The sequence below is a fragment of the Anopheles bellator genome, chromosome 1 (genome assembly GCF_943735745.2).
Source record: "Anopheles bellator chromosome 1, idAnoBellAS_SP24_06.2, whole genome shotgun sequence".
Classification (NCBI taxonomy): Eukaryota; Metazoa; Arthropoda; class Insecta; order Diptera; family Culicidae; genus Anopheles; species Anopheles bellator.
Genome location: NC_071285.1, coordinates 37,631,462 through 37,656,132, shown reverse-complemented (window position 1 = coordinate 37,656,132; position 24,671 = coordinate 37,631,462). Strand labels below are relative to the sequence as shown.

Genomic DNA, 24,671 nt, shown 5'->3' with positions numbered 1-24,671 from the left:
TTTTCACAACTTCATTAGTCCACTCAAAAAAGTCCAAAAAACAAAATGAAATAAAATGAAATTTTTAGGACAATTAAAATACAGCCAGTTAAATTATAGTCATTAATTTTTGAATAAAATAAACTCATTCATGTGAATACTATTTATCAACTCTACTACCACAGTTAGCAAACCACGTATTTTATGTTCCATAAATTACTGATGAATGAATAAAGCGCGAGCGAGGAACCAAAGATGGTGTCCACTCTCCCTGCGGGCACCGATCGCCCCTACGCGACCGCCCGGTTCCACTATCAGCGCGCAGTATCGCTAGTGATCTGCTCGCTCCGCCCGGTGCTGCGGCCCTATAAAAGCTTTCTGCGACGATGAGCAAAATTTCAGTTTGCCACCCGATTTTCGGTCAGCAGCATCCACCGCACGGTTCGCGCCGGCTCGTGTGATCAATCGTGAAACAGGTGGCTAGCCCGAGCGGGGACATAGCCCTGAGCCCAGGCGTGGAGTTATCGAGATAGTGGAAACAATTTCAGTGTATGTAATAACCCGTGGGCCTCGTGATCTCGTGTAAAACTCGTTGTGTCCCTGTTCGCGAAGGATACTCCACCAAAGGATCGGCAGGATCGTGACCGCAGTGAAGACGAATTTGTGTAAGCGACCGGCCAGTCACGGCAAGACCATGGTGAGTGAACGAACGTCATTAATGGATGTAAATGTCAAGTGAAGCATTATGTTGTGCCATGCCTGGGGCCTCATTGAGGTCCCCGGCCAATCACGGTACCTTTCTCTTGTGACGGTGGCAGGGCCGCCGGTATGATGGATTACGATCGCGCACCGTGGCCCCCGTCGAAGGATAGTGCATCTTCGGTCGGTGCAACTAATGGGGCGCGCAGTGTGTGCAAGTGCAAGTGTCACGTCATCGAAGGCAACCGGACCGGGTGATAGACCATGAAATGCCCGGCCAAGGGTGTGGCATCTCCACCAGCGGCAATTAGCATCACCTTCGCCGGCTAATAGACTGCCGGCGGCCCACGGATTTTTGTACGGATGCAGGTCGCTCCGGGTGTTGCTCAGGAACTTTACGGTCAACCTTTTCGGGCTTCGAGTTTTTATCATCGTGGCTGCCGTGGAGCGAGCGATCACTCGATCATAAATCGGTCATAAATTCGATTCAACCGAAAGCCGTCTCCAAGGTGGTTTATTTTTGGTCCCACCCGACATAAATCGACCGATTTTTGCCCCGATTACCAAAATCCCCGTGCGTTGATGCTAATTCGATGCCCGCGGCTGCTGGCTGGTTTAGAGGACACGAGACACGAGCCGAGTTAGCAACGTTATCTCGTTCGACCTCGCTCACGGAGAAGCAATGAACCGAACCTAATCCGCAATGATCTTGAGACAGTTTGGCACAAGGTCCAATGAACCTGCATCAGCTGCACACTCTAACGAACGAAATCGTTACCTTAAATTAGCACCATCAAATTCATGACGTATAGCAGTTATAGAGCATACGCGAGTGTCACGTATTTCTTCCACTGAAAATTAGACAAATGATGAAGAAACGGTGCCAGGCCAGACAGTTCTCACCCATTCCCATACATAAGACGCTGGGCCAGGTCTGGGCTGGGCAGGTTCGTTTGTTTTACTAACCCATCTTCACGAATAAGGTGGAGCCGACACTGGCGACTAGTCATACATATTAATTTACTGCGCTGCTCGAAGGGTGCACGAGGCTCGGGAATTCGGTCGTCCACATCTGCTGGTGTCGTTACGTATCTTTGTGATCTGCCGAGGCCCGCGCCTTGGGGCGTCGCCAGGGTCAGAAGGGGTTATTTAAACGAAGCATTAAACCTTACAACCGGCACCGGAGAGTCCGGGCCCAAAAGTCGGTGAAATATTGTTTGTTATAAATCTTGTGACACACCGGGTGCCCTTCGGGTCGGCCACCGTACGCTAACAAGCCGAACGGTTGCCGAAAAAATTGATTATCCACCATGTTGGGACGTATGTGATATAAATTCGCGCAACTTAAATTATTTTGTCGACCCGCATACGACGCGCTGCCCACAGCATTCCAGCACAGGTCGGGTCATGTCGCCTGCAACCGATGCACCGCTGCAAGGACACCATTAAAAGGGGAAGATAATCACTGCACTGCGCGGCCCCAGCATGGCGGTAGAAAGCTGCGGTTTTCTCAAGCTGGTTGCGTCGTTGTCGGCCGTTTTTTCGTTTTCTCCCTCGAAATGCTGCAAAATTAACCCAAGAAACGAAACGAAGAAATGAATACACGGTATTCCCACGTAAACCGAGGAGGTCACGTTTGCAGCATAACGATGGGCGCGATTAAAGCGTGTGGCGTGCGCAGAATGACTGACTGACTGACGAACAACTTCTCGAAGCGGCTTCGTTGTTCTTCCTTTGTCGCCGTCGGCGCACAAGATAAATCTGGCACGATACATCAAAGAGACAGAGAGAGAGAGAGAAAGAGGGCCGGTAAAGAGCCGGGGCTGCCGTCAGAAGAGTGATTGGCGAAAATTTTATAAACCACCAACCAACTGGTACCGCTGTAACTTCCGGCAGATGTGCGTTGTTCCGCGCCCATCACCGAATTTGCCTATCGTCGCGAAATCTCATCACCATTAAATAGATGTAATCAATTTGTTCGCTCGACCAACCCGAAAATGGGTCGAGTCAATGCGAAAAATGTGTCCGAAGCAGAGTGCGCGAATTCGGGATACTGCCTTCCAGTCACACAAAAGCTCATTTTTTTATTAACCGCACAGAAGAAAAAAACGTCACAATCTGTCCAAATCAGCATGGCCATAAAATGGCATAAAGAATGATAAATTCACATGTACACTGCAGCGAGATGCGTGCATCTTTTTTAACGGTACGCAAACGATCGTTTGCAAACGAGCAGATGATTTATCGCCACCAATTTCGGTGGTGGTCGCTTCGGTCGAAACGGTCGAGACGGGGCATGTGGCCACAATCAGTGGCTACTACCTATACTACCCCTATGGGAATTAATTGAGCCAAATTGCTTCCTGCCTGCCGGTTTCAAGGTGAAATGTTCACACTCTGGAAGCTTAGAACCAGCTTCCAAGAAGCATGATGGCATCGGCAACGGGTGCTAAAAATAGGTTGATTGAAATGCAAAATTGACGATGCATCCCGAAAACGCTTCGATGATCGGTTTTATCACATTGCCGTCCGTTTTTTGCCATATTTTCATCCCAGGCATAAAAGCACAAAAAGCGGCAATAGTCCCGTCAAAAATCGAACTAACGAAGAGACAACATTTTAGAACCGCAAAACCAAACAACACGCGGTCGGCTAACACACGATCCCCACACGAGGGCGGCCCATCCCCATCGGGACACCCTACGGAACGAGTTTGCCGGTCCGCAGCAGGTGAGACTTCTTCAAGGCCGTCTGCCTGAGACGGTCCGGCCCGGCAGCGAGCAGCATCATCTCTTGCTAATTCACTGTCAGCATCAGTGGGGCCGTCTTTTCTTGCGCTGAGCTCTCGCAGCTCATCGATTCCGCGGTTTGTTCGCTTATTTGTTCTCCCTCTTCGAGGCCCGCGCACGTCAATCTGTCACACAATGGCCGTGCATGGGGAATTGGCTGGCAGCATTGGTTTGCATATCGATCGCAACCGAAGCCAGTGATTCTGTGGGTGATTTATTCCACGTCCAAGCTTATCGTTGGGCCTAGTCGCTAACGATTTGTCATTATTTTGATGACAGACAAGTATTCAAAATATTCCGGAACTCCGAAATTGTATGATTTCTGGTTTTTGGCCCCTTCGGCGTGTCGGTGTGAACGTCCTCGCCGGTGTGTCCGATTCTTATCGTTGCAATTTATTCTACTAATTACTACCCGACCCGTCTAAGGCAAAATTAACCTTACCCATATCACCATAAACCCATTATGATTGTCAGTTTTTATGTTTTTATCGATTAATCGTACATCGGAACGATCGAGACAATGGGGGTCTTGGATACGGCCATGACCACGATCTTGGATGGGACCGCTTTTGGACGCTGGTACCATGGTCCTTTTAAAAATAAACGGCTCTACCGAGATACAGGAAGCAACCGAGAGTCAAGGATGAGTCGAGAGTCGAACCGAAACGCTTAAATCGACTGATTGCTTCCACAATCGATTCCACTTTGGGTCAAAGTTTACGCAGCAAACACATGTGCGCCGGGGCGGACGAAACCGTCGTGTAGGCCGTCAAGTACCGTAACGTGACCACCTCACCCAGCTTCACCCATCTTCCCCCCAAACACACACACGAAAACCGGTGCGACAGGCGGCGGTGGCCTCCCTTTGTACATCTTTGGTCATCTTAAATCGTATGTTTAGCTTCGACCCTACGAACTGCGTTGCCTGCAGTCGCCTCCGGACACATTAAACACCGCCGCTGACCGGTGAGGCCATTTACAACGTATCATTTAGTAAATTCCTCTACGAATCAGCACCATGATGGGCCGCCTGGGATACAATGACGGTTGCGCCACCCTGTCGAGTGATCGCCACCGGACTGCATCCTTCATTAACATTTATTAATTAATTTTCACGTCAAATCGACAACCCCGTTTGTCCCCGGGCCCGGGGTGTACTACAACACACTACACTTGTACCTGTCACTCGGCCAGAGTTGTGTGCGCTGCCCGTTTGCGGCCCCAGAACCCGTTTTCCAGATTTCAGCCATTTACGACCGCCACATTTCCGTCATAAAACAATTTTACCTTAACCCATTACACAATACTATGCTTTCCCTGGTGCCGGCCAAGCCAAGAAGGTACCGGTTTTTACCCGGTAAACAATCGTATTACCAAATGTCAACACATATTCGCATTCCAGCCGTGCAATGATCTCATCCTATTAATGGCGCCCGTCGTAAACCACCACCTTACAGCCGCACTGTGGGTGTTGGCCATCTCGGGTGGCAGCCGAAAAGCTTTCAGAATATACTAGCTGACCGAAAGGTCACCCGAACAAGTATTAAGTACACTCGGTCCGTTCGGCTTGAAAAATCTATCACGAGTCAGTAGGTCACCGATTTTACTGCAGGACGATCTTAATTAACGAAATGTCATTATGTACGGTTTTATTTTGCATTGACCTCTTTTGATTACTCGTATACTTGCCATGCTGCCAATTCGTAACCTCTCGTTTGTGGGCTAAGGAAAAGTTCACTCCGATTCCCGGATCCGATCCGGCAAATTGCCTGTAATTACTGAACATTTCCCGCCATTCTCAATTTGAACAGCACAACTTACCACTTAATATTCGATTTATTTCATTTCAACAAACCAAAGGTCTCTAGTCCGTGGGAAAATTTAAGCTCAATCGAAAAGGCGAGCCATACTCAATACGGCCCGAACGAACGACATCAACACGTGGCAAGCGACGAACCCTCTCATCTGCTGTTGGTGTCACATGATTAGAAACAAGTTCAGTGTGGTCGGCCTCTCAACTCGGTCTGGCCCGTGTGTGGCCGCCGTCACAGGGTGACTTGCTAACCCCGAACTTCATTGGCCTAACCCGTAGGTGGTACCCACACGCGCGTCGCGATGGCCCCGCCGTAGCCATTTTTATCCCATCCATTTATCTGCACGAGGCGTTGCTGTTACTGTTTTTTTCTTCCTATTTTTGCTTCGCACCCAAAACGGAGAGGCTATTTTTGTGATTATAAAATGCAAATTTTATCATCAACCCATCCCCAGTCGCAGCCGCCGCCAACGGTCGTTTTCGCTTTTAGAACCGCCCGCCATCCGAAAATAAGTTAGAGTTAGCGTCTGCGGCCAGAGCGTCTGCGGTGTGCGATCGAAGATCGGAAACCGGTATGGGCACCACACACAGAAACATGGTGAGCACCTGGGTGATGTCGCACCACAAGGTTGTTCTCTGAAGTGGACATCAGATAGAAGGACGAAAACGGGGGGTCCCAAGCCGCCACCATCGTCGAACGATGGATGGGCTCTGGTCCGCTCCTAGAGCCTTGACTTTGGCTTTCTATCGTCCACGTTCGTCGTCCTCGGCATGGGATCAGGTTCAATGGACCACATTCCTTTGCGGCGTATATTTTTAGTGATCTCGCCGGGGTGTTTTTTCCTCCACTTTTTGAGTCCGTTTCCTAATTTGGGCTTCCGCCAGTTTGCGACATCACTCTTAACGATTCCGTTTCTTGGAATGAAAGTTTGGCGGGAAGTTTGCGCAAGCACGTATCCCGAACTGGGCTGATCGTCAATGAAAAGGATGTTCAGAAGGTTAAGCGGTCAGTGGTGAAATAAATCAAGCCCGATCGAATAGTCACCTTCGCCCCGATCTCACGGGCATCTTCCTCTACATTCTTGCTAAGTGGATACCTCCCGGCGTGAAGGTGTAGGCACCTAACTACCGCAAAACCGGATAAGTCACTCGCCGGCAATCTCGCCGTTTTGCTGCGGCTGATCTTTGACGGCGAACCGTGCGATCGCATCACTAACCGCGGGGAGAGATACTAGTTTCAAAGATGCACCCCCGCCCTCCGTGCGGTTCCCTTATTTCACATTCATTGCCCATTTGAACCCATTAGTAGTTTGTCTAGGCAAGTCATTGAGCGCGACCGACACGCTCGAGAGAAGGAAGCTCAAGTTGGCCGGCTGGAAAACCGCTGCCATTTATATGCGTAAACACCGGACACCACCACCACCGGACAGCGGAGGCTTCTAAGGTGTCAATGTTACGTTCACGTTGCACAAGGTGCACATCTGCAAACTGCAAGCCGACTGTTCGTCGGAAGAACGCCGCAGATTGAATCAACAAATTTAAACCTCGTCCCGGTGGATAGTGAAGTAAATTTGCACAACCACCGGGGCTGGGCCCAACAATCGGTGGCCACCTATCGGGGTGGTTGCACAACATTGGCAGTGGTCAGTGATCTTGTTTGCAGTGCTCACACGTGCACCACAGTTGGGAAACTCCCATTGTGTCATTTCAATGCGATCCATTCATTCGCCCGATCTTATCGACCTTCTCCCGGTGCGTCTGTGAGTCATTGTTTGGGTCTGAGTTGAAATTAATTTTGAGAATAGTTTCATCGGATGGGATGGCTTTTCGATCACTTCTCACGCATCCACAGACGGGGCTGCCGAGGTGGGTCTAATTGAAAAATAAATTAACCGTTTCCTTCAAAATGATCCACACGGTAGCTAGCGGGCAAACAGAGTTAACCTTTCGGACGTCGCACGCATGCATTTCATTAGCGTTGGCTGGCGCTGGAGGCCAACGCTTGCGCCGCGGTTGGCATCGTCGATAAGTATGATGAACGGATTACGCTCCGATCCGCCCTCCGGTGACGGAGGAATCCTTCATCTGACGGCAAATTTACGAGCTACGCCTCATCCATCTGTCCGCCGGCGTGGGTATTTGCTTGGGAATTAGGAACTGCCAGGCAGAAAAATAGAAAACCTGTATGGTGATTATGTCTGCGCGGTCCGTGCGGGCCGTGCTGATCTTCATACACATCCCGGGGTCAAATTGAGATGTCCTAAACATCGAATTTAAATGATAAGAAAAATATGAATTTATAATAAGTTAACACATCTTTGAATCGAATTTCTCGTTTCTCGCTTGATAGATACGCAAGCTGCTTCTGTTGTTGGCCTTGGTCGCCTGGTGTCAGGCGGACATCCCGGTATTCGAAATTGGGTCGTTTTCCGGCGGCGAACCGAAGGCAAGGGTAGCGTCTGCCGAGCAGCAGGAAGAATTCGCCGGCTACGCCGCTGAGAAACCGACCGAACCGTTGCCGGAACCTTCGAACAAATGTGAAGGGGGGCCCGATAAGTGTGGTTACGTGTACGAGAAACCCTCCTGCCAGTGGCAGGATGGATTGGCGACCACGGAAACAACGACGCTATTTCGTACGGAGACGACGGTGCGAACGGAAAGGGTAACCGTCACGGAAACCGTTCCAACCACGCTCACCACAACGCTGACCACTGCCACGCCGTTCTGTGGAGCTACCAACGCCTATCTGCCTCCGGATACGACCACAACGTTGCCGCCGGCCACCAGCACCGTTACGGTTAGGCCGCCGCCACTGACCACCACCAAATCGTTGCCTCCGACAACAACCACCATCACATCGCGAGGACCTCCGATCACGACCGAGCGGGTCGTTACGCCAACCACGACGATCGTCATCAGCAAGACCCCGTTCGTAACGACTACCCGGACCGTAACGCCAACTTCAACTAACGTGTTCTACGCAGACTCGGTCACCGTAAATCGCACCGTCACACCGACGTCCACCAACGTGTTCTATGTACCTTCGACCACCGTTAATCGCACCGTAACACCGACCAGCACCAATGTGTTTTACCTGAACTCTGTCACTGTGAACCGCACGGTCACACCGACGTCCACCAATGTATTTTATGCTGCCTCGGCGACTGTCAATCGCACCGTAACGCCAACCTCCACCAATGTGTTCTACGTCGACTCTGTCACCGTAAACCGCACGGTCACTCCGACCTCGACCAATGTGTTTTATGTGCCTTCAACCACCGTCAATCGCACCGTAACGCCAACCTCCACCAACGTGTTCTATGTGGCCACGAGCACAGTCAATCGTACCGTAACGCCCACCTCGACCCGGCTCTTCTATCTGGACTCGGTCACAGTCGATCGGACGGTGATCCCAACATCGACCGTAGTGATTACGCTCGATCAAACACGCACACAGACCCGCACGGTCACTCCGACGTACGTTGTGCAGCAGACGGCGGATACGGCCACTGTAACGCGGTAAGTAACGCTTCCGACCCGTGCCATTACGGTGTCACTAAAGGACGTAGTAACACTGCCCATTTTTCCATCCTCCAAAAACAGGACTCTTACACCGTCGTTCGTCGTAACGGAGAGCGTACCAACCGTAACGGTAACGCGCACGTTCACTCCTTCCAGTCTCATCACAACGACGGCTCCCAATACGAACACAATCACACGTACGGTCACACCGCAGGCCACTAGCACCACGACGATCGCGGCCCCGGTTCGAACGATCACGCAAACCGCTTCGACCACGATCACCGTTACGCCGCAGCTGTCCGTAACGCCTCCGGTCGTTACGAAAACCGTTTGCACACCGGACAATGCGTATCTTCCGGCGGCGGGTGAAAAGACCGTCATTCGCACGGAAACTCGAACGGAAGTGTCGACCACCACCGTGATCGCCTGCACTCCGACCAATGCGTATCTGCCGGCCCGCGAAACCGTGGCCGCCAACCAGCCGGCCCCAGCGTTCGCCCGTGTGCCTTCGTTGCACCGTGAAGTTCTGCCACCGCCGGAGGACGACCGGAACAACTTGATCTGGAACCCGTAGGAAGGTGGAACCGGAAGTTCCACGCAATTCATCGCACTGCCTGCATCGCTGAAATGAAGATGAAGAGTAAACCGGAAACTGCAGAAACTCATAAATACTCATACCTTCGTCGGGGACGCTGTGTTGTTAAGATTATTTTGGCAACCGCAATCATGAGATTAGTCGTAGACGATGTTCGTAGGCACTTAATATGTACATAGAACCGTAGCTAAAGGTAACGAAAACAATGCGCACACACAAACCGAAACTACGGGTTCTGGATCGACCAACGATGGAGACGCATTCCCCGGTATACCATTCCATTACCATTCCACAACAGCGAGTACCGATAGCGGTAAGCGGATTGTGATTGATTTTCGTATGTGATTATATATTTGTGCGTATTCGTGCGTGTGTGTGTGTGTGTTTATGTCTATGTGTGGTGTTCATTATGATTTCACGAATAAAGCTACCTTTCGTCGTGTTTCTAAGGAAACAACGACAGAAAAACCGTACCTTTGGCGGACTGTCGATTCGATTGATTTTTCAGACTAATGGGATTTTTAGTGTGCCAAATGCCTCGGTCAATAATTTCCCGCTTTTTACAACGTTACGAGGACTATGTTCCACTATTTTCCAAGAGCCAAGGGAGCTTCAAATTAAACACGGAAAATTTTAAACTATTCGGAAACACCCGAAAAAAATAAAAGCAAACACTGACATACTCTGGAACGATTGACTGAAAAATCGAAGGAATTGAAATTTGAATTACCGTATTTTTCCGTGTATAACGCGCACCTTTTCCCCAATTTTTTGAGCTCTAAAATCTGGGTGCGCGTTATACAAGGGGAGTAAAAATTTTGTCTCCTCTAATCATACAAATGTGCCCTTTTAGGTACATATGTTATGGTATTATTGAATAAATTATAAAATGAAACATTTGTTAGGAATATGATTATCCATACAATATCGTCATTAAGTCATGGCAGGGAGTTTAAACAGAAGTTGTTGTGAAATCATTTAAAAAATGTGGCATCAGCAACGCTATGGATGGATCTGAAGATGTCGCATTTTATGAGGACTCTTCAGAGAGTGACAATGAGGAGTACATTGAAGAGCAATAAGAGAATATCAATTTTTCAGACAGCAGTGAATCTGAGTTTGAAGATTATTACGAAATATAAAATACTAGTATGTCTTTTGCAATGTATACGCATTTTATCTTTAGTCTACTTTAGAATATTTAGAATAATACGAGGTGCGTTCAAAAAGTTCTAACAATTTTTTATTTACTCGGGTTACGTATGTTCGATTTTCTCGGCGTTAGGTTGCTATTTATGTCACTCACTTATGGTGAAACTTTCGGCCATTTTGAGTAATTAGTAAATTTTAAATAACTGTTTTACTATGCGCGTGTCTTGGCCCATCGGTGATTTTTGTTTATTCCGAAAAATTGATGACAAAGAATTTGTATCAAATTTTGTGTAAAAAACGAAATTAAAAGCTCGGACGAAATTTAAATGTTGACTCGGCTTATGCTGATGCTATTAACACTAAAAACAGCGCTTATCAATGGTTCAAACTTTTTTCAGAGGGCCTAGAAGGTTTGGACGTCGAAAAGCCATGTTTGGTCGAATGTAAACAGTTTCGTTTACAGTTTCGCTTAATTGTTTCGCGTAAATACAAAATTGTCAGAATTTTTTTAACGCCCCTCGTACATCATTATCATTGGACATTTGTTGGATATCTGAAATATGTATGATAAAAACTTTTTTTCCATTTTTTTTCTCTTAAAATATGGGTGCGCGTTATACACGGGTGCGCGGTATACACGGAAAAATACGGTAAGCTGCCTTGTGGCGTAAATTAGAGGTTCAAATTGACCGGAGCGGGTACGAGATTATACAACCTTAACCTCGAATCATTTGAGCGGTCTCTTGTCTGAAGTCATAATTAACAATAATTAATAAACTGGAAACGCACGTGCTTCTTGGCGAAAGCGCGTAATTAGAGGCGCATTAATCAACGACAACCACACAACGAAAACAGGTCCCAGGTTGATTGTTTTTAATATGTTTTATTAGAAAAGTGGCATCATGTGGATTCGATTTATGAAGAGCGAGTATTTGAATTTAAATGTGCGTTTCGTGGCGTTACCCGTAAATTGGTTGCGCCTAAAAGTATGCACCACGCTTGCAGCCGGTGTTACGTTGAACGGTTCTGTGCTTTCGACGAACGCCCCGCGTCAAGCTTTCGTTTGTACCGATATCCTTCTTCATCGAACGCTGGGGGCAGTGCTCCAAGGTGCGGGAGGATGTCAACCCCACTGACTAGCCCGCTCCCTCCAAACTGTTGGCCGATCTCGCCAATCGGCTCGCCGAGCGATCGTTGTCCTGAAGAACCGTCGTCAAACGCCACGTACGGATGGTGGGTTACAGGATGATCCAGGACCGGTGGCAGCGATACCTGCGGCAGTGGAATGAATGGCGGAGGCTGCTGCACCTGGAGGGCATTGTTGAACAGCACCGGGTTCAGCTGCGGTGGTGGCGGCGGCGGCGGTGGCGGAGGTAACGGCGCGGGGGCCGGTGGCAAGTAAGTGTTCTCGGACTCAAAGTGTGCCACTCCACCGAAGTCGGCTTGGGCGACGATCGTGGAGAAAACGGTCTGCGTCACGTACTCGACCACAGGACTCGGCTGTACGATGAGGGTGCTGGTGAGGAACTCCACCCTCGGCACAAACACCGTCGAGGTCAGATAGTCCGTCAGGAACACGGTGTTAACGTCGGTGAAGAAGTGGTTCAGTGTTTCGGTGGCCACATCGGTCACCGTTTCGGTGTACACTTGCGGGAGGCATTGTGGCGTAGGTCGTGGGTAAAAGTATCCATCGTGCGGTTCGCCCAAAACCGAACCGATGAGCAGCAGGAGTGCCAGTTTACGCTGGAACAGAACAAAGGTCTTCATAGAATCTCTCTTGGGACCCGCCAAGAACACATCACTTACCATCGTTAGAGCGATGACGACCCTTATTACGTACATCGTTTCGCTTTCGAACCGATTACAGCACACTTAGCAACCCAATTCACACCCTGACCGCAGCGTCGAACCGGACCTTGCGTTCCACAGTAGCCGCTAACTAACGCTCACTCGTCGGCGCTCAGCCTGACTTCCACCTGATACTAGCAAAACCTCAACGACGTTGGCAACCGGACACTGGACACTTTTTCGTTGCGAAGGCCTGATCGGATCTGGTACCTCCACCTGATTTACCGTTAGTCTTTATATATATGTAGACGGATAGCCGCTAAATCCTTCGCGTGGATGGCAGCCAAAGGTTTCCCACTTCGCCGCACAGGAGACACGGTTAGTGAATTGCTCACTAGGTGAAAATTGCCGCGGCAAACAAGACGCAGTGTGGTCAAATTTTTGTGGCCATTTTTCGGCCATTTCTTCCATTGAGAAAATTGATGTCCCAACGCACAACACGTAACAACCCGGGCCGGTACGGGTACGAGAAAATGTAAGTCAAGACCATGTCCGGTGCATGTATCGGTGCAGATCTACCGTACATGGTGCCTCTCCCCAAAACTATTCACGGCCCAAAGTGGGTTTAATGGTTAGGGTTACGTTTTGAAAGAAATAAATCGATGCAACTGTCGAAGCTACTTTTATATAACAGCAACGCTGAAGTTATAACAAAATTAAAACAATAAAAAAAATAATAAAAGCTTTGCTGCTATCTTATTATTAGTTCCAGTTTAATCGGCAATCTTGCGAAGTATTAATCGAAGACGAAGAGCTCAAAATTCGTTTTGAAAATTACATTTTTGTTGAGTTGCTGTTGTTGAGGTTGAGCCAAGTAATGGGCAAGTAACTTGAACTGAATCTATGTGTTTCAAATGTCACGCAGACCAATGTGAGGCCAGATGACTTTCTTTACTGATGTTGGATTGATTTGACGGAACTTTCAAACGTTTTATTGCCCAATGCCACGAATTAGAGTCGATCTCTTTCGCTTTTTATATATTTTCAAGCCAAAGCCTCTGGTTTACAACTTTATTTTTAAAAAATCACATTCCTTTTTAAAGTTTCGCTCGACAACTTTATTATAAGTAAATGATTTTGCATTTCAGAATCTATTAGTATAGTATTAACTTTATTATTCTTACTTGCCTAAATCACACTCGTCTCGATTTTTTTCTTACAGATTTGATGTGTAATTCTTAAATCTTCAAAATTATCACTTCATTTCGATTCGAAGCTCATTGTTTTACAATTTTTAAACAGAACCAAAAAATGACCTGACCATCAACTACTAAAAACCATATTTTAAATGATTACACATAGACCAATTTTGGAAAGAACTTAAATATCATTGCTTGGCTTTATTCAAACAGCTCGAAGTAAATATCCTTCACGCCTGGCTTGATGGGTGAGGTGGCAAGTACGATAACGGGGGAGCCACGTAAGAGTTCGCTGTGCTGTCCCCACACAGTGCCTGGTTCACGATCGTCGACACTACCGTTTCAGTCACATACTGTACGACAGGACTCGGCTGCACGACGACGGTGCTGGTTTGCGTAACATACTCGATTTTCGGGACGGCTACCGTCGACGTTAAGTAGATAGGTTTCTCCACCGTAGACGTGAGATAGTTCGTCAGGTACACCGTATCGTGTACCGTGGCATAGTGGACCAATGGTTCGATCGGGCAGTCTATGATCGTGTGGACATACACCTCCGGAAGGCAGAGCGGTGTGGGTTTTGGGTAGAAGTATCCAAAATGTGGCTCACTTAGCGCGGTGCCGATGGCTAGTAATAGCACAAGGTTACGCTAAAAAGATCGGCATTTCTTTAAAACTGTGTTTCAGATCAGCACCATACACCTCTTACCATGGTAGGTATGTAGTATCACAGGTTTTGAACTTTTGACCGTTTGCTTTCTCTAAACAATAACTTCTTCAAATATGAGTATTAATGTTCTGACCAGACTAGCTCTCGGGCTTCGAAGGAACCCGTCCAAATCGAGAATGAAACCCGCTCCCACAGCTTTGTCTATCGTTTATATAGCAGCCGAATATCGCTCCTGAACAACCATCCCTGCCAATCTAAGTCCGGGTTCGCGAGAATTCCCGCCATTCTGAAGAGTGAAAATTATTCTCGCAAACAGAGAACCAACATCTGATGAGTTGAGCATTTTAGATTGCGTGAACCGTTTCGTTTCTGTTCAAGGACGAATCGTGAAGAAGTAGTTAAGCACCGAAAACAGAGCACCCACCGAAGGCAGTTCAGAACGTCATGAGAACGGGGCACCGAAATGGCTAATAAATTCAGCTGGCCCCACTACCACCTCACATGTGACTGCGAAGTTTCGGAAGCATAGCATATGTTAATCACTTCTAATTGACTGAATTGGATTGGACTGGATGGAAAATGAATAATAATCTATAATATATTGCACAACACGATGGCTAAACACACAGCTGGCATGCTTTTGGAGCTTCTCATTTCTGTCGGACAGCATCTCGTGCAATCTGGAAGCTGTCGCCGAGTCGAACTCGCATAGACACACCATTCAGGGCAACTTTGAGGCTCACCTCTTCTTTGCGCACACAATTTTTCGTCTAGGTTAGGCCCACGAAATGCAGCTTAAGTAAATAGCAAACTTGTTGACACAATCCGACCACCGGTATTATGATGCAAAACTGTCCAAACACCGAACCCTCTGTCCATTATTCATACCTTGCTATATTTTGCGACTTCACCAGCCCAAATTGAAGCGAAGGCTAGCCGTTGAAAGGCTGAGAACTAAATAGTTGTCTGACCAGGGGCTGTAACGGTGGTATCCGGTTCATCTGCAAACTTGTCCCAACCAGACCCGGATTTTGACTGCCCACCGACGCGACGTCACGGCGAGTCCGACGAACTCTGCCCGAAGATCCCGCGGATTCCAAGAAGGTATTTCCGACAGCCACCACACGACAGGCAGACGTCCGATCTTCAGCAATTATTCTCCGAAAATGTCACCCCCGTTCGGTCACTCCCGGTCGTCTTTCGAACCGTGGTCTGCAAATGTCAAGAGGACGTCAAATAAGATTTAAAATAATTCCGCAAATAACTCAGACAATGGCACTGGATCGCCTAGAACCCTTTGCCCGACAGGGGATCTTTTCGGCGCGGAAAATCCCGACATCGCGATTCGCAGTCAGGGGTGTAATTTGAACTTAACACCTTCCGGTGCTTCCAACCCGGTGGCCAATGCTTAGGTGTGAAGACCGACCAAAAAAAGGCACAACATCACCACCACAATCCCTGGAACGCCGCACGAGCCGGATTTATTTGGTGAAGAATGCTATTCATCTTCGGCCACTCACAATAGATCGTTTCATTCGACGGAGAGGGATAAAAAATTAATGCTTCTTCGAGATTAGCGAACCGAAGAGGGATGGGCGGCCGTTGTTGTTTGCCTTAAAACTAAATAAATCATACTCAAAAATCAAACATCTGCCGAGGGCCGCCAATTTCTTGATCGCAAAATGTCATCACAGACCGGCCTTTCGCAATACGCGCCAATCGCGACTGTTGATGGGGATGGTTGAGGGCACAGAAGAAAAAGAAAACGCCACCCAAAAAATGCTCAAATCTATGCGTGTACAATGACCCGGGCAAACATTTACCGCCAAACAGAAGACAAAAACTCGACACGAGGCATGATTTTAATCGCATCGTTTCCTACTTGGCACACGCGGCCCCGTGTGTACCGACCTTCTCGCTCGCTCGGTGGTCGGTGGGTTCGCTTTGATTGATTGTACTTAGGTGCCTCCGAACATTACCACGAAATTACCGTTTTAAAGGTCAGCTCATCATCAAGCTGATGACGGGACGGGAGCAATAGAGCGAACGAAGTTTGAGGAACCGATCGTCGAGCGAGCGCTACGAACCCTTTAAGGACCGACAAGGGCCAACAGCACGTGCCTTTATGCGTCGTAATGCGTGGCAGAGAAATTATGCAATTGCCGCATCGCGCGGCACAAAGGGATGCATTATTTTCATCGATGTAATTGCGATAATAGACAACATATTCATCGCATCAACATTCGTCACACAACAAAGGTGCGAACAAATAGTTCGTCACGGCAGTGTGCATAGTTATGCCAAGCGACAGCGATTATAATGTTTCGAGGACGATGCTTTATTGGACAATCTTGGATGTACTGGATGGCTGTTCAAAAAGGTTTGGGGCTTTTGGGTTTTTTCAAAAAATATTCTCTTTTTCATAAATATATATTTTGTCCCATTCAAAGTAATTGCCATCAGGCAACACTTAAGTCAATGTTTTTTTTCCAATTCTCGAAGCACTTGAAAAAATCATTTTTAGTGATCTTGTTCAACGCCTCCTGCGATGTCGTTTTTATCTGCCCAATCGTAGCGTAGCGTCATCCTTTCAAGGGCTCCTTCAGTTTCGGGGACAAGAAAAAGTCATACGGGGCCAGTTCTGACGACTACGGTGGCTCTGGCATCATTGGCGTGTTGGTTTTGGTCAAAAATTCGCTGAGAAACATTTATTTATGTAGTATAAAATTATTAGTATAAAATGGGCAAACAGAGTCTAGTTGACTAAGATAAACTTAGCTAACTTAAACAAAACCTAAACTAACCTAACACTGCAACTGGCGAGGACGAGAACAAAAAACTGGTAACCTGCCATTAGAAGGATGCGAGATCAAGCAAACTACGACAACGACGAATAGACATGTTATAGTCAATATGAGGGGAACAAAGATTATACGTACGACACATAGACAATAAAGGATCGTTGTGACCCGCCACAGTAATTCGTGGAGCAGTTCTGATCTCCAAGTCATGCCGACGTCTTAAATGGGGCAACCAACTGGACATCGTGAAAAACTAATGGTCTCTCAGCGAGGGATCACTGCTGCCCAATTGAACAGGTTTTGACGCTCAGAGACGAAAGAGATTGAACATAATTTTAATAGAAAACACCTGAACAGCTATGGACAATGTTGAGGTTGAATTTGAGTTGCTTTCTTAATTAATCCTAATCAAATCCTTACCGACCCATACAATTCATTTATTTGCCCCAAACACATACAGGTTTTATAGTCATTAATAATAAACACTTTAGTTTTTAATAACTTTTCGAAGCAACTTAAGTTGTCAAAATTATGAAACTACATTTGACATAATACGGATGTCTTTATATGGTGACAAAACACGTGGATAATAAATCACACGATTCTCGTAATCGTTGAAAAAAAACCGAACAAAAAACATCAGAAGAAGAATTACTGTCACAAATTCAAAATGGTGGAATGAAAAACACCTAAGCTTGTTACTCTAATCCCAAAATAATCTCCTTCGATCGATCAGCATTAGCAGCAGCAGTTCAGCGCCCAGTGCTTAATGTTCCCATTTCGCATTGTCCACCGTAAACCGATTGCAAAGGCGTTAGACGGACTGCAATTCTGTGATGCAACTCCGTACGGTGCACCGTGGCCTGCAAGCCGCTGTGGCTGCAAGCCAGATCCGCTAACCAGCGTCAAGGTCTGCGTGCGTGGGTCCAGACGCTCGCCGGTCCCCACAAGGATACGCTCAATTTGCAGATTCTCGTAACGCGCAATGGCCCCATCCCGGTGATAAGCGGGCGCTAACTTTATCCCAAGGACTTGCTGCGAGTCCACGCTGCTCGTGACCGGATCCGTCGGAGCATCGGTGAAACCACCGATTACGCTCGATCTGTTTGCACGCCCCATTCCGTGGCGCAGATGATCACCGATCGCGGACCGAAGCGCCCTCTCGTCCGTTAGGTAAATATTGGTCGGTTGCCAAAAAAAAACTGGTGATCACACAATAATGATCCTGACCTTGACTTTCATTAGCACGACAGTACACGATGCTGCTGCCGCTCTACTCGGACTGTTTCCCGATCGTCCAGCACAGCCCAAGAATTGTGGCCCGACGGCAATTAACCACAGCCCACCCGTGGGCGGCATGTCAAACCCTCCGGCAAGTGCGCTCACCTCGAACGCCCTGTTGACTGACTCCGCACCAAGTGGTTCGAGTGGCTTCAAGCTTCTGTGGAGCTTCTCCACGAGAAAGGTCACGGAAGCCCGCCTGCCGGGTTCCTTGTGCTGCGGGTCCCTGGTAGCTGGAAAACGGAATACGTTGGAGGCCCACCTGTCGCTTGCGCTTGCGTGGAGAGGTGGCAAACACGAGCAGAGCCAGCATTTCTGCTCCGCGTCGCAAGGCCCCCATTTTTTGCGTAACGGCCCGCAGACTGCGTTATAGGCCGCGTGGTGGACGCGAGAGTTCGCAGCATCCTGCGCTCTAGCATTGAAATTAGTTTCGTATTACCAGCGGGCGGAACGCCAGCCAATATGTTGGCTTAGCGCGGGGGAGCGGGGCTCCATTTGGATGGCAAACTAATTATAATTACTAATGGTGCGCGAGCGCCGCTCGTGACATCTTCGCGGTTGGGTGGACCAACCTTTACGGCTCACTCTCGTGCGGTTCTCTTTCTCTCTCTTTCTCTCTTTCTCCCACCACGTTCGGTGGCTTCATGGCGTCACGGGCCTTGATGTAGATATAATTGATATCAGGGTGTACTGTAGTCTTCGAAGGCCTTGCACTTCCTTGGGGCCAATCCAATCGAGGATCCACCAAATGCCACCGACCGTTGACAGATCGTTCCCAGCCCAAAAACCCGATAGCGGCCCAATTACGATCTCGGATGGCGCCATTAGAGTGGTGAAATCGGTTTCATGCTCATCGAAGCATCACATGCCGCGGGCGAGTGAAGGTCTGTGGCGCGCAGTAGGAGTGAGTGTGGACAAATGTTGTGGGCTGACGGTCCTTTAATCATTTTCACACGGCGCCGCGCGCGTGGCCATTTGTTGGGTGCTAATGTTTTACAAATGATGTTTACTTTAAAACAAAAGATGCTCATTATGTTACGGTCGTGGCCCGAAAAGGACCGGTCACCAACTGCCGACGGTTTGTATGCCCACCGAAAACAGACTACCGGTATTTATCTGCCGAATGGCCGGGCCGAATGGCTTCAACGGTGTGGTGTTAGTTTTCGATAGATGGTGTCCTTTCGCGTCGGCCACGTAAATCAAGATTTACTTCAAGATCGTGACCACGACGATGTCGTTTCGAAACTGTGTTATGGAAATCAACTGCGGAACTACAAACTTCATTGTGAACCACTTCGGAGCTGTTAAGCAGTTAACACTCGATTGTTCTTTTTGAAACTTTCGGACTCAGGGCCCACCCGGCAATGGAAGTCTAAAAGTAGTTCCAAAATGCTGTCAGTGGTAGACTCCAGTAACATAGCGATAGAACTGTTAGGCAGGCTACTGATAAGGTATGGATCATCAAATACCTCTCACGTTACGCTCAAACGGCCTCTCGAGTCTCGGAACGGGGAACCACACAGCAACATGAAATTTGGTCTTGGCAAATTATTGGCCGCCGCTGGGCTGCTTCTATTGAAAATCGTCTGCAAATTAATTCGTGCGGTTTTTATTCCACATTTGTAACCTAATTACAACAATAAAACGTATCACTAGCTTAATGAAAGTATTGTCCGTCGTTAGCTACTACTTTCTACCCTCTTTCAGGTAGTTTCTCGATTCCGTGTTGATAGAACTTCTTATTTTTATCAGCGATTCACTAAGAGACCCTTTTTCAAATACTTTCATAATTAGTGAATCAAATCGTTACTTATGTAACGGAACAGTTCCCATCCGACATTTTCGAGATATGTTTTGACCGGTTTTGCGATGTAGGGTCGAGTTTTGTGATTTTGAAAAATCAGCTCATCATGTCTTTTATCCCATTCTTGTCGTTTTATGGCCAAAGCTTGCTTCAAATGCATTAATTTTTGTTGATGGGATTGTCCTTCAATAATTTCATGAGGTTTTAAAAGCTCAAAGTACACCACACCTTTCATATCCCACCATATCCACAGCATAACCCTTGCGCAATGCGCAAAATTACTCTTTGGTTGCGATGGACCTGGTTCACCAGGCTGTATCCAGGGCTTATTGCGCTTAGGATTCTTGTAATGAGTTTCCCTTTCACCACCAGTGACCCTTTTTTCTGCCAAAAACAAAAATTGACATGTTCAAATGCTTTAAAACGGTGTTATTTATACTTTAACAAAAAAAACCTATACTGTATTAGATTCGTAATGAGAGTAGCTATCAAACAAATATTTCATAAAAAAATATTTGTTATATTTAGTGAGTAACGCCATCCATTGTATAACCGGAAGGATTAATTCACACACCCAATAGGTTTATGGATTTTGGGCAAATATCGATGCCAGGCAACTGATGCCCGGGGAAAACCCCCATACATGAGTCACAGAAATCAGAAGCTACACCTGAAATGCTCCCAGAACAACTCCCCACGTGCCGAAATGGGATTTCGCCACCAGGCAACTCTCACAGTGCCGCCGGACCCCCCCCAAAAGGAAAGGGACTGGCCAGTCCGCCCAGTCCGCCCAGTCTCGACTTTGCCAGACTCGTCGCAAAGCCAGGGTCGGCGTAAAGGTTGTTGATACCGGGCGTCTGTCGCCAGAGATCATCTCCCGGGCACGATTCGCGTAACGTGACGAGCTTCTTTTTGACGAACGGGGCCAGCGCGCCGAAACGAAACGCACGTTCGGTTTCGGTTGTGTCCGAGAAAGAGCCGTTCCCACAGATAAAAACTGGCAGCATGAATTAATAATATGCGCCCAACTTCTCCGAAAAGCTTTTCGGCAGAACGCGCTCAGACCGAGACAAGGTCTTCCGTTTCGTTCACCGGTTCCCACCCAGCGGCGAGTCGAGCTGCAGTAGCGCTGTGCCACCAGTTGCCCAGCGGTTCCTTCGGTGCAGGTGAATCCCCACCGCTCGGTGGTTCCACCCTTCTGCTGGCGGGTGCAACCACCCCAGGTGATCTTCGTCTGCGAGCGAGGCGAAGCTCCCACCGAAAATGAGATAGCGGCCAACAAAAACCAAAGGCAAACATCTTGATTCGCACTCTCGCAGCTTCTAGAGAGTCCACGCATCGGCGCCCGCCGGGGCCGATTCCGATATAAAAAGATCCGCCCGCGGCCGAAACACGATCAGTCCGCAGTCCGGCAGTTCGATCTACGGAGCTCCCAATCGATCCTTCCGCAGCAAGGACGACGACGCGATCTCTAGCCAACACGAACCACGAAGCATCTTAAGGACCGCGGTCTTCGTACGCGACCTTCCGGGTGTGACGTAAAGGACCCGTGCCAGTGACTCTGTGTGTGTGTGCGTTGTTTTGTGAAATCAATCCCCCGCCTCGGGGCTAGAGCACTAGACATGGTGAGTCCGGGGCCGCTCGGATCGTTTGTTTGTTCAGCTCATTTGATCGCCTCCGTCAAGGAATGTGTGGATTCGTTTTCCGCAAACCCGTGCCGGTGAATGATCCACGGTCCGGGATTACATAAGTCGGGCTGCGTACGGTGACGCCAATCCGATAATGGCAAACAAACATGGATCGCGAGGAAGAACTTCCGTGGGATCTTCCGTCATCGAAAGTGGTCGTAAAGCAAAGTGTGCCGATGAAGACGTGCGGCACAGACTACGGCAAAGTGTCTGCGCTATAGTTGCCGGTGGCCAAAAATAGCACAAATCCCCAGATCTAGCTTCTCTAGACGTGATGTCCGGGGTTCCGTTTGTCTTCCGATTCCGAATCCTGCCCGCGAAGTTCATCGCCAACCAGTCCAACCCCTTGCCAAGGACTTCGTTTTTCCGTTAATGAGCAAACCTGTTCGCGGAGGCCCTTCGGAAGGTTCCGTTCGGACACTCGGAGCCTTCGTGGCCTTCGCCGTGGTTAATCTCTTCTCTCTCTAGGACAGGCCCGGGGCCAGCGCTTTTGGGTGTTAATTAGGCGAAACTATTCAGACAAAAAAAAACCGGTAGCTTATGGTGGATGGATGAGGTATTAGATCAGAGTGCCGAGAAACGAGTCGACTGACCTGATCGAGCGCGATCGTTGACGGCACGCTAGTGATAGTGATGAATTTCCACAAACCGTGCCCGACACGGCTTATGCTAATCACGTGTTGGGGACTCTGGGCGACGGATTTTGAATTGAGGTCGACATTCCAAGCGACATGGCGCGCTGAAAGCCGCCCCTAATCTGCGATGACTAATGTGTCTCTCCTTGTTATCTCGTGTGCTAGAAACTCGTCGCCATTCTGGTGGCCGCGTTGGCCTGTGTACGGGCGGAGGAGTTCGAAGGATACTTCTACCCGAAGCCGAGCTGCGCCCTCTCGGACACGGTCTACGTAACGCAGACGGAGACCAACTATCAGCGGGTGACGGAAACAGTGATGCTGCCCGCCTACCAGGACGAGCAGACGGTCGTGTCGTCGGTTTACATCACGACAACGGTGCCCGTCTACCAGACGCTTACAAATACCGCAACGTACACCGTCACTCTGCCACCGATCGTGTCGACGTACACCAGCATTACGGCCACACCGGTCTACCGAACGGAAACACAGACCCGCACCGTTACCCAACCGCCGCAGATCGTCTACAGCACTGTCCAGCTTCCGCCGGTCACGCGTACCGAAACCTCACTCGTTACCCGCACCAGTCAAGTCCTGTCGACCGTGCGTGACACCGTTACACTCCCTCCGGTAACGCTTCCGGCTCAAACGATCTACACAACCATTCAGCTGCCCCCGGTCACCTCCACGTCCGTCTACACGGTGGCCACCCCGGTAACGGAAACGAGGACTGTCACCCAGACCCTGCCCGGCCAACCCCAGCCAGCGCAGACCTCCTACGTAACACTTCCGCCCGTCACCAAGACTTTCTGCGCGCCCACGTACCTGCCGCCCCAGAACACGCGGGCCGCGTACGATAATGCCCGCTACACGAACGGACTGTTCTAGTGGCCGGGTGCCTGACAGCGAGAGCCCCCCACTGCCACACACTCTCCTCGCCCTGCCCAGCCACACGCCGTTTAATTGCCGATACGCTCCACGCTTCATCACCTAACGACCCCGCCGCCTTGGCTATCGTCTCCGTGGATGGTGGTTTTTCGTCGCTGCCTGTCTGGCCCCCGTGGCTGACCTCCCCCCGAAGATGAGCCTGACCGTGCCCGCGTCACACAATGGCGGACGGTGGGCCGAAATCTGCGTCTAAATGCTAATCAAACACGCGCTCGGCTCGGAGGGCCTTGGGGATGCATTTTTAAGTAGACTCGGCCACCAGTCGAAAGCAGCACCGAAATGTGGTGCGAACTTTTTGCTTCTTAGTTTTGCCTTTTGTTGTTAGTGCCTTTTACGTTTTGGACGATGACGATCACTCGGAGCGAGTTTCACAACGCGGCACTCAGATTGGGTTTTCCAGGGGGTGGCACCGTGCGTGGCCTGTCCTGCCTGTCCTCGGTCGGTGGGAAATGTGTTTAGCAGATTTTGGGGTGTTTTACCATCTTCACCGCCCGGGGTGCCATTGTTTCGTAGGGCTGGCGCCATTTCTATAATTGCGATTTCGATAGCCATAGTAGGTAGTGGTGGCCGGTGGCACGTGGCAATGTTATCACCCCTCTGCCCCATCGCTCCAGATGATGCGTTGGCCGCGCAGCACCAACCCGGAGACCGAAGTGGGCCACCGAACCAGGCACCAACAGCTTTGTGGGAATATTGTGTGTACGACAAACTAGCCAATAGTGGAAGATTTAAATAAATGCAAAAATACGTTCGAAAAAACGGGTAGCGTGAAAGGGGGGTAGAAAGAGCGAGGCACTTTTAAATTGAATAAGGCGTGTTTCGATGTAATAAACGTTAAAATAGTAATATAGACACACTTGATTCTGTTTGCCAGCCCCGGAAAATTAAATCCACAACCTCACGGAGATGGGACACGTTTCGGTACCGCTACAGAGTGTGTCATAACATTTGGACAGCGGATGATGAATTGCTACTTTAACGACCGAGTCAACTGCTGCCAGTGAGGCAGCGTGGGGCCGGGAAAATCTCTGTTCTGCTTTATAATTTCCATTTTGGGATGAGGTTCGCACAAAAACACGCCGCTCGACATTTTTGCACACTGCAAAATGTTAGATAATTTCTATGAATAAATGATTCGCACACAGGAAAGAGAGAGAGAGAAACATCCCGTGCCATAAATCGTTTGATACCGTTTTAATAGGACACATTTCGCTCTCAACACAACTCAAAGAGGTACAATAGGACAGCGATTAAATCAGCGGTCCAAGATTTGATGCTCGCAAAAAGCAAGCAAAAGCGTGCTTAATTTTC

General features: G+C 48.7%; 3 protein-coding genes across 3 annotated transcripts; 2 read left to right on the top strand and 1 right to left on the bottom strand.

Annotated features, from left to right (window-relative positions):
- The first annotated feature begins 442 nt into the window (after positions 1 to 442).
- Positions 443 to 9,821, top strand: LOC131216318 (mucin-2-like). Its single transcript, XM_058210771.1, has 3 exons — positions 443 to 676; positions 7,631 to 8,799; positions 8,884 to 9,821. Exons 1-3 carry the CDS (start codon positions 674 to 676, stop codon positions 9,374 to 9,376), a joined length of 1,665 nt encoding a protein of 554 aa, XP_058066754.1. The 5' UTR covers positions 443 to 673; the 3' UTR covers positions 9,377 to 9,821.
- Positions 9,822 to 11,560: 1,739 nt separating this feature from the next.
- LOC131215535 (uncharacterized) lies at positions 11,561 to 12,391 on the bottom strand. The gene is made up of 2 exons (XM_058209925.1): positions 12,356 to 12,391; positions 11,561 to 12,292 (listed from the first exon to the last, which is right to left on the bottom strand). The coding sequence occupies exons 1-2, from the start codon at positions 12,389 to 12,391 to the stop codon at positions 11,561 to 11,563; spliced, it is 768 nt and encodes a 255-aa protein (XP_058065908.1).
- A 9,496-nt stretch (positions 12,392 to 21,887) lies between these two features.
- LOC131215534 (uncharacterized) lies at positions 21,888 to 23,300 on the top strand. Its single transcript, XM_058209924.1, has 2 exons — positions 21,888 to 21,938; positions 22,581 to 23,300. Exons 1-2 carry the CDS (start codon positions 21,888 to 21,890, stop codon positions 23,298 to 23,300), a joined length of 771 nt encoding a protein of 256 aa, XP_058065907.1.
- The last annotated feature ends 1,371 nt before the right edge of the window (positions 23,301 to 24,671 follow it).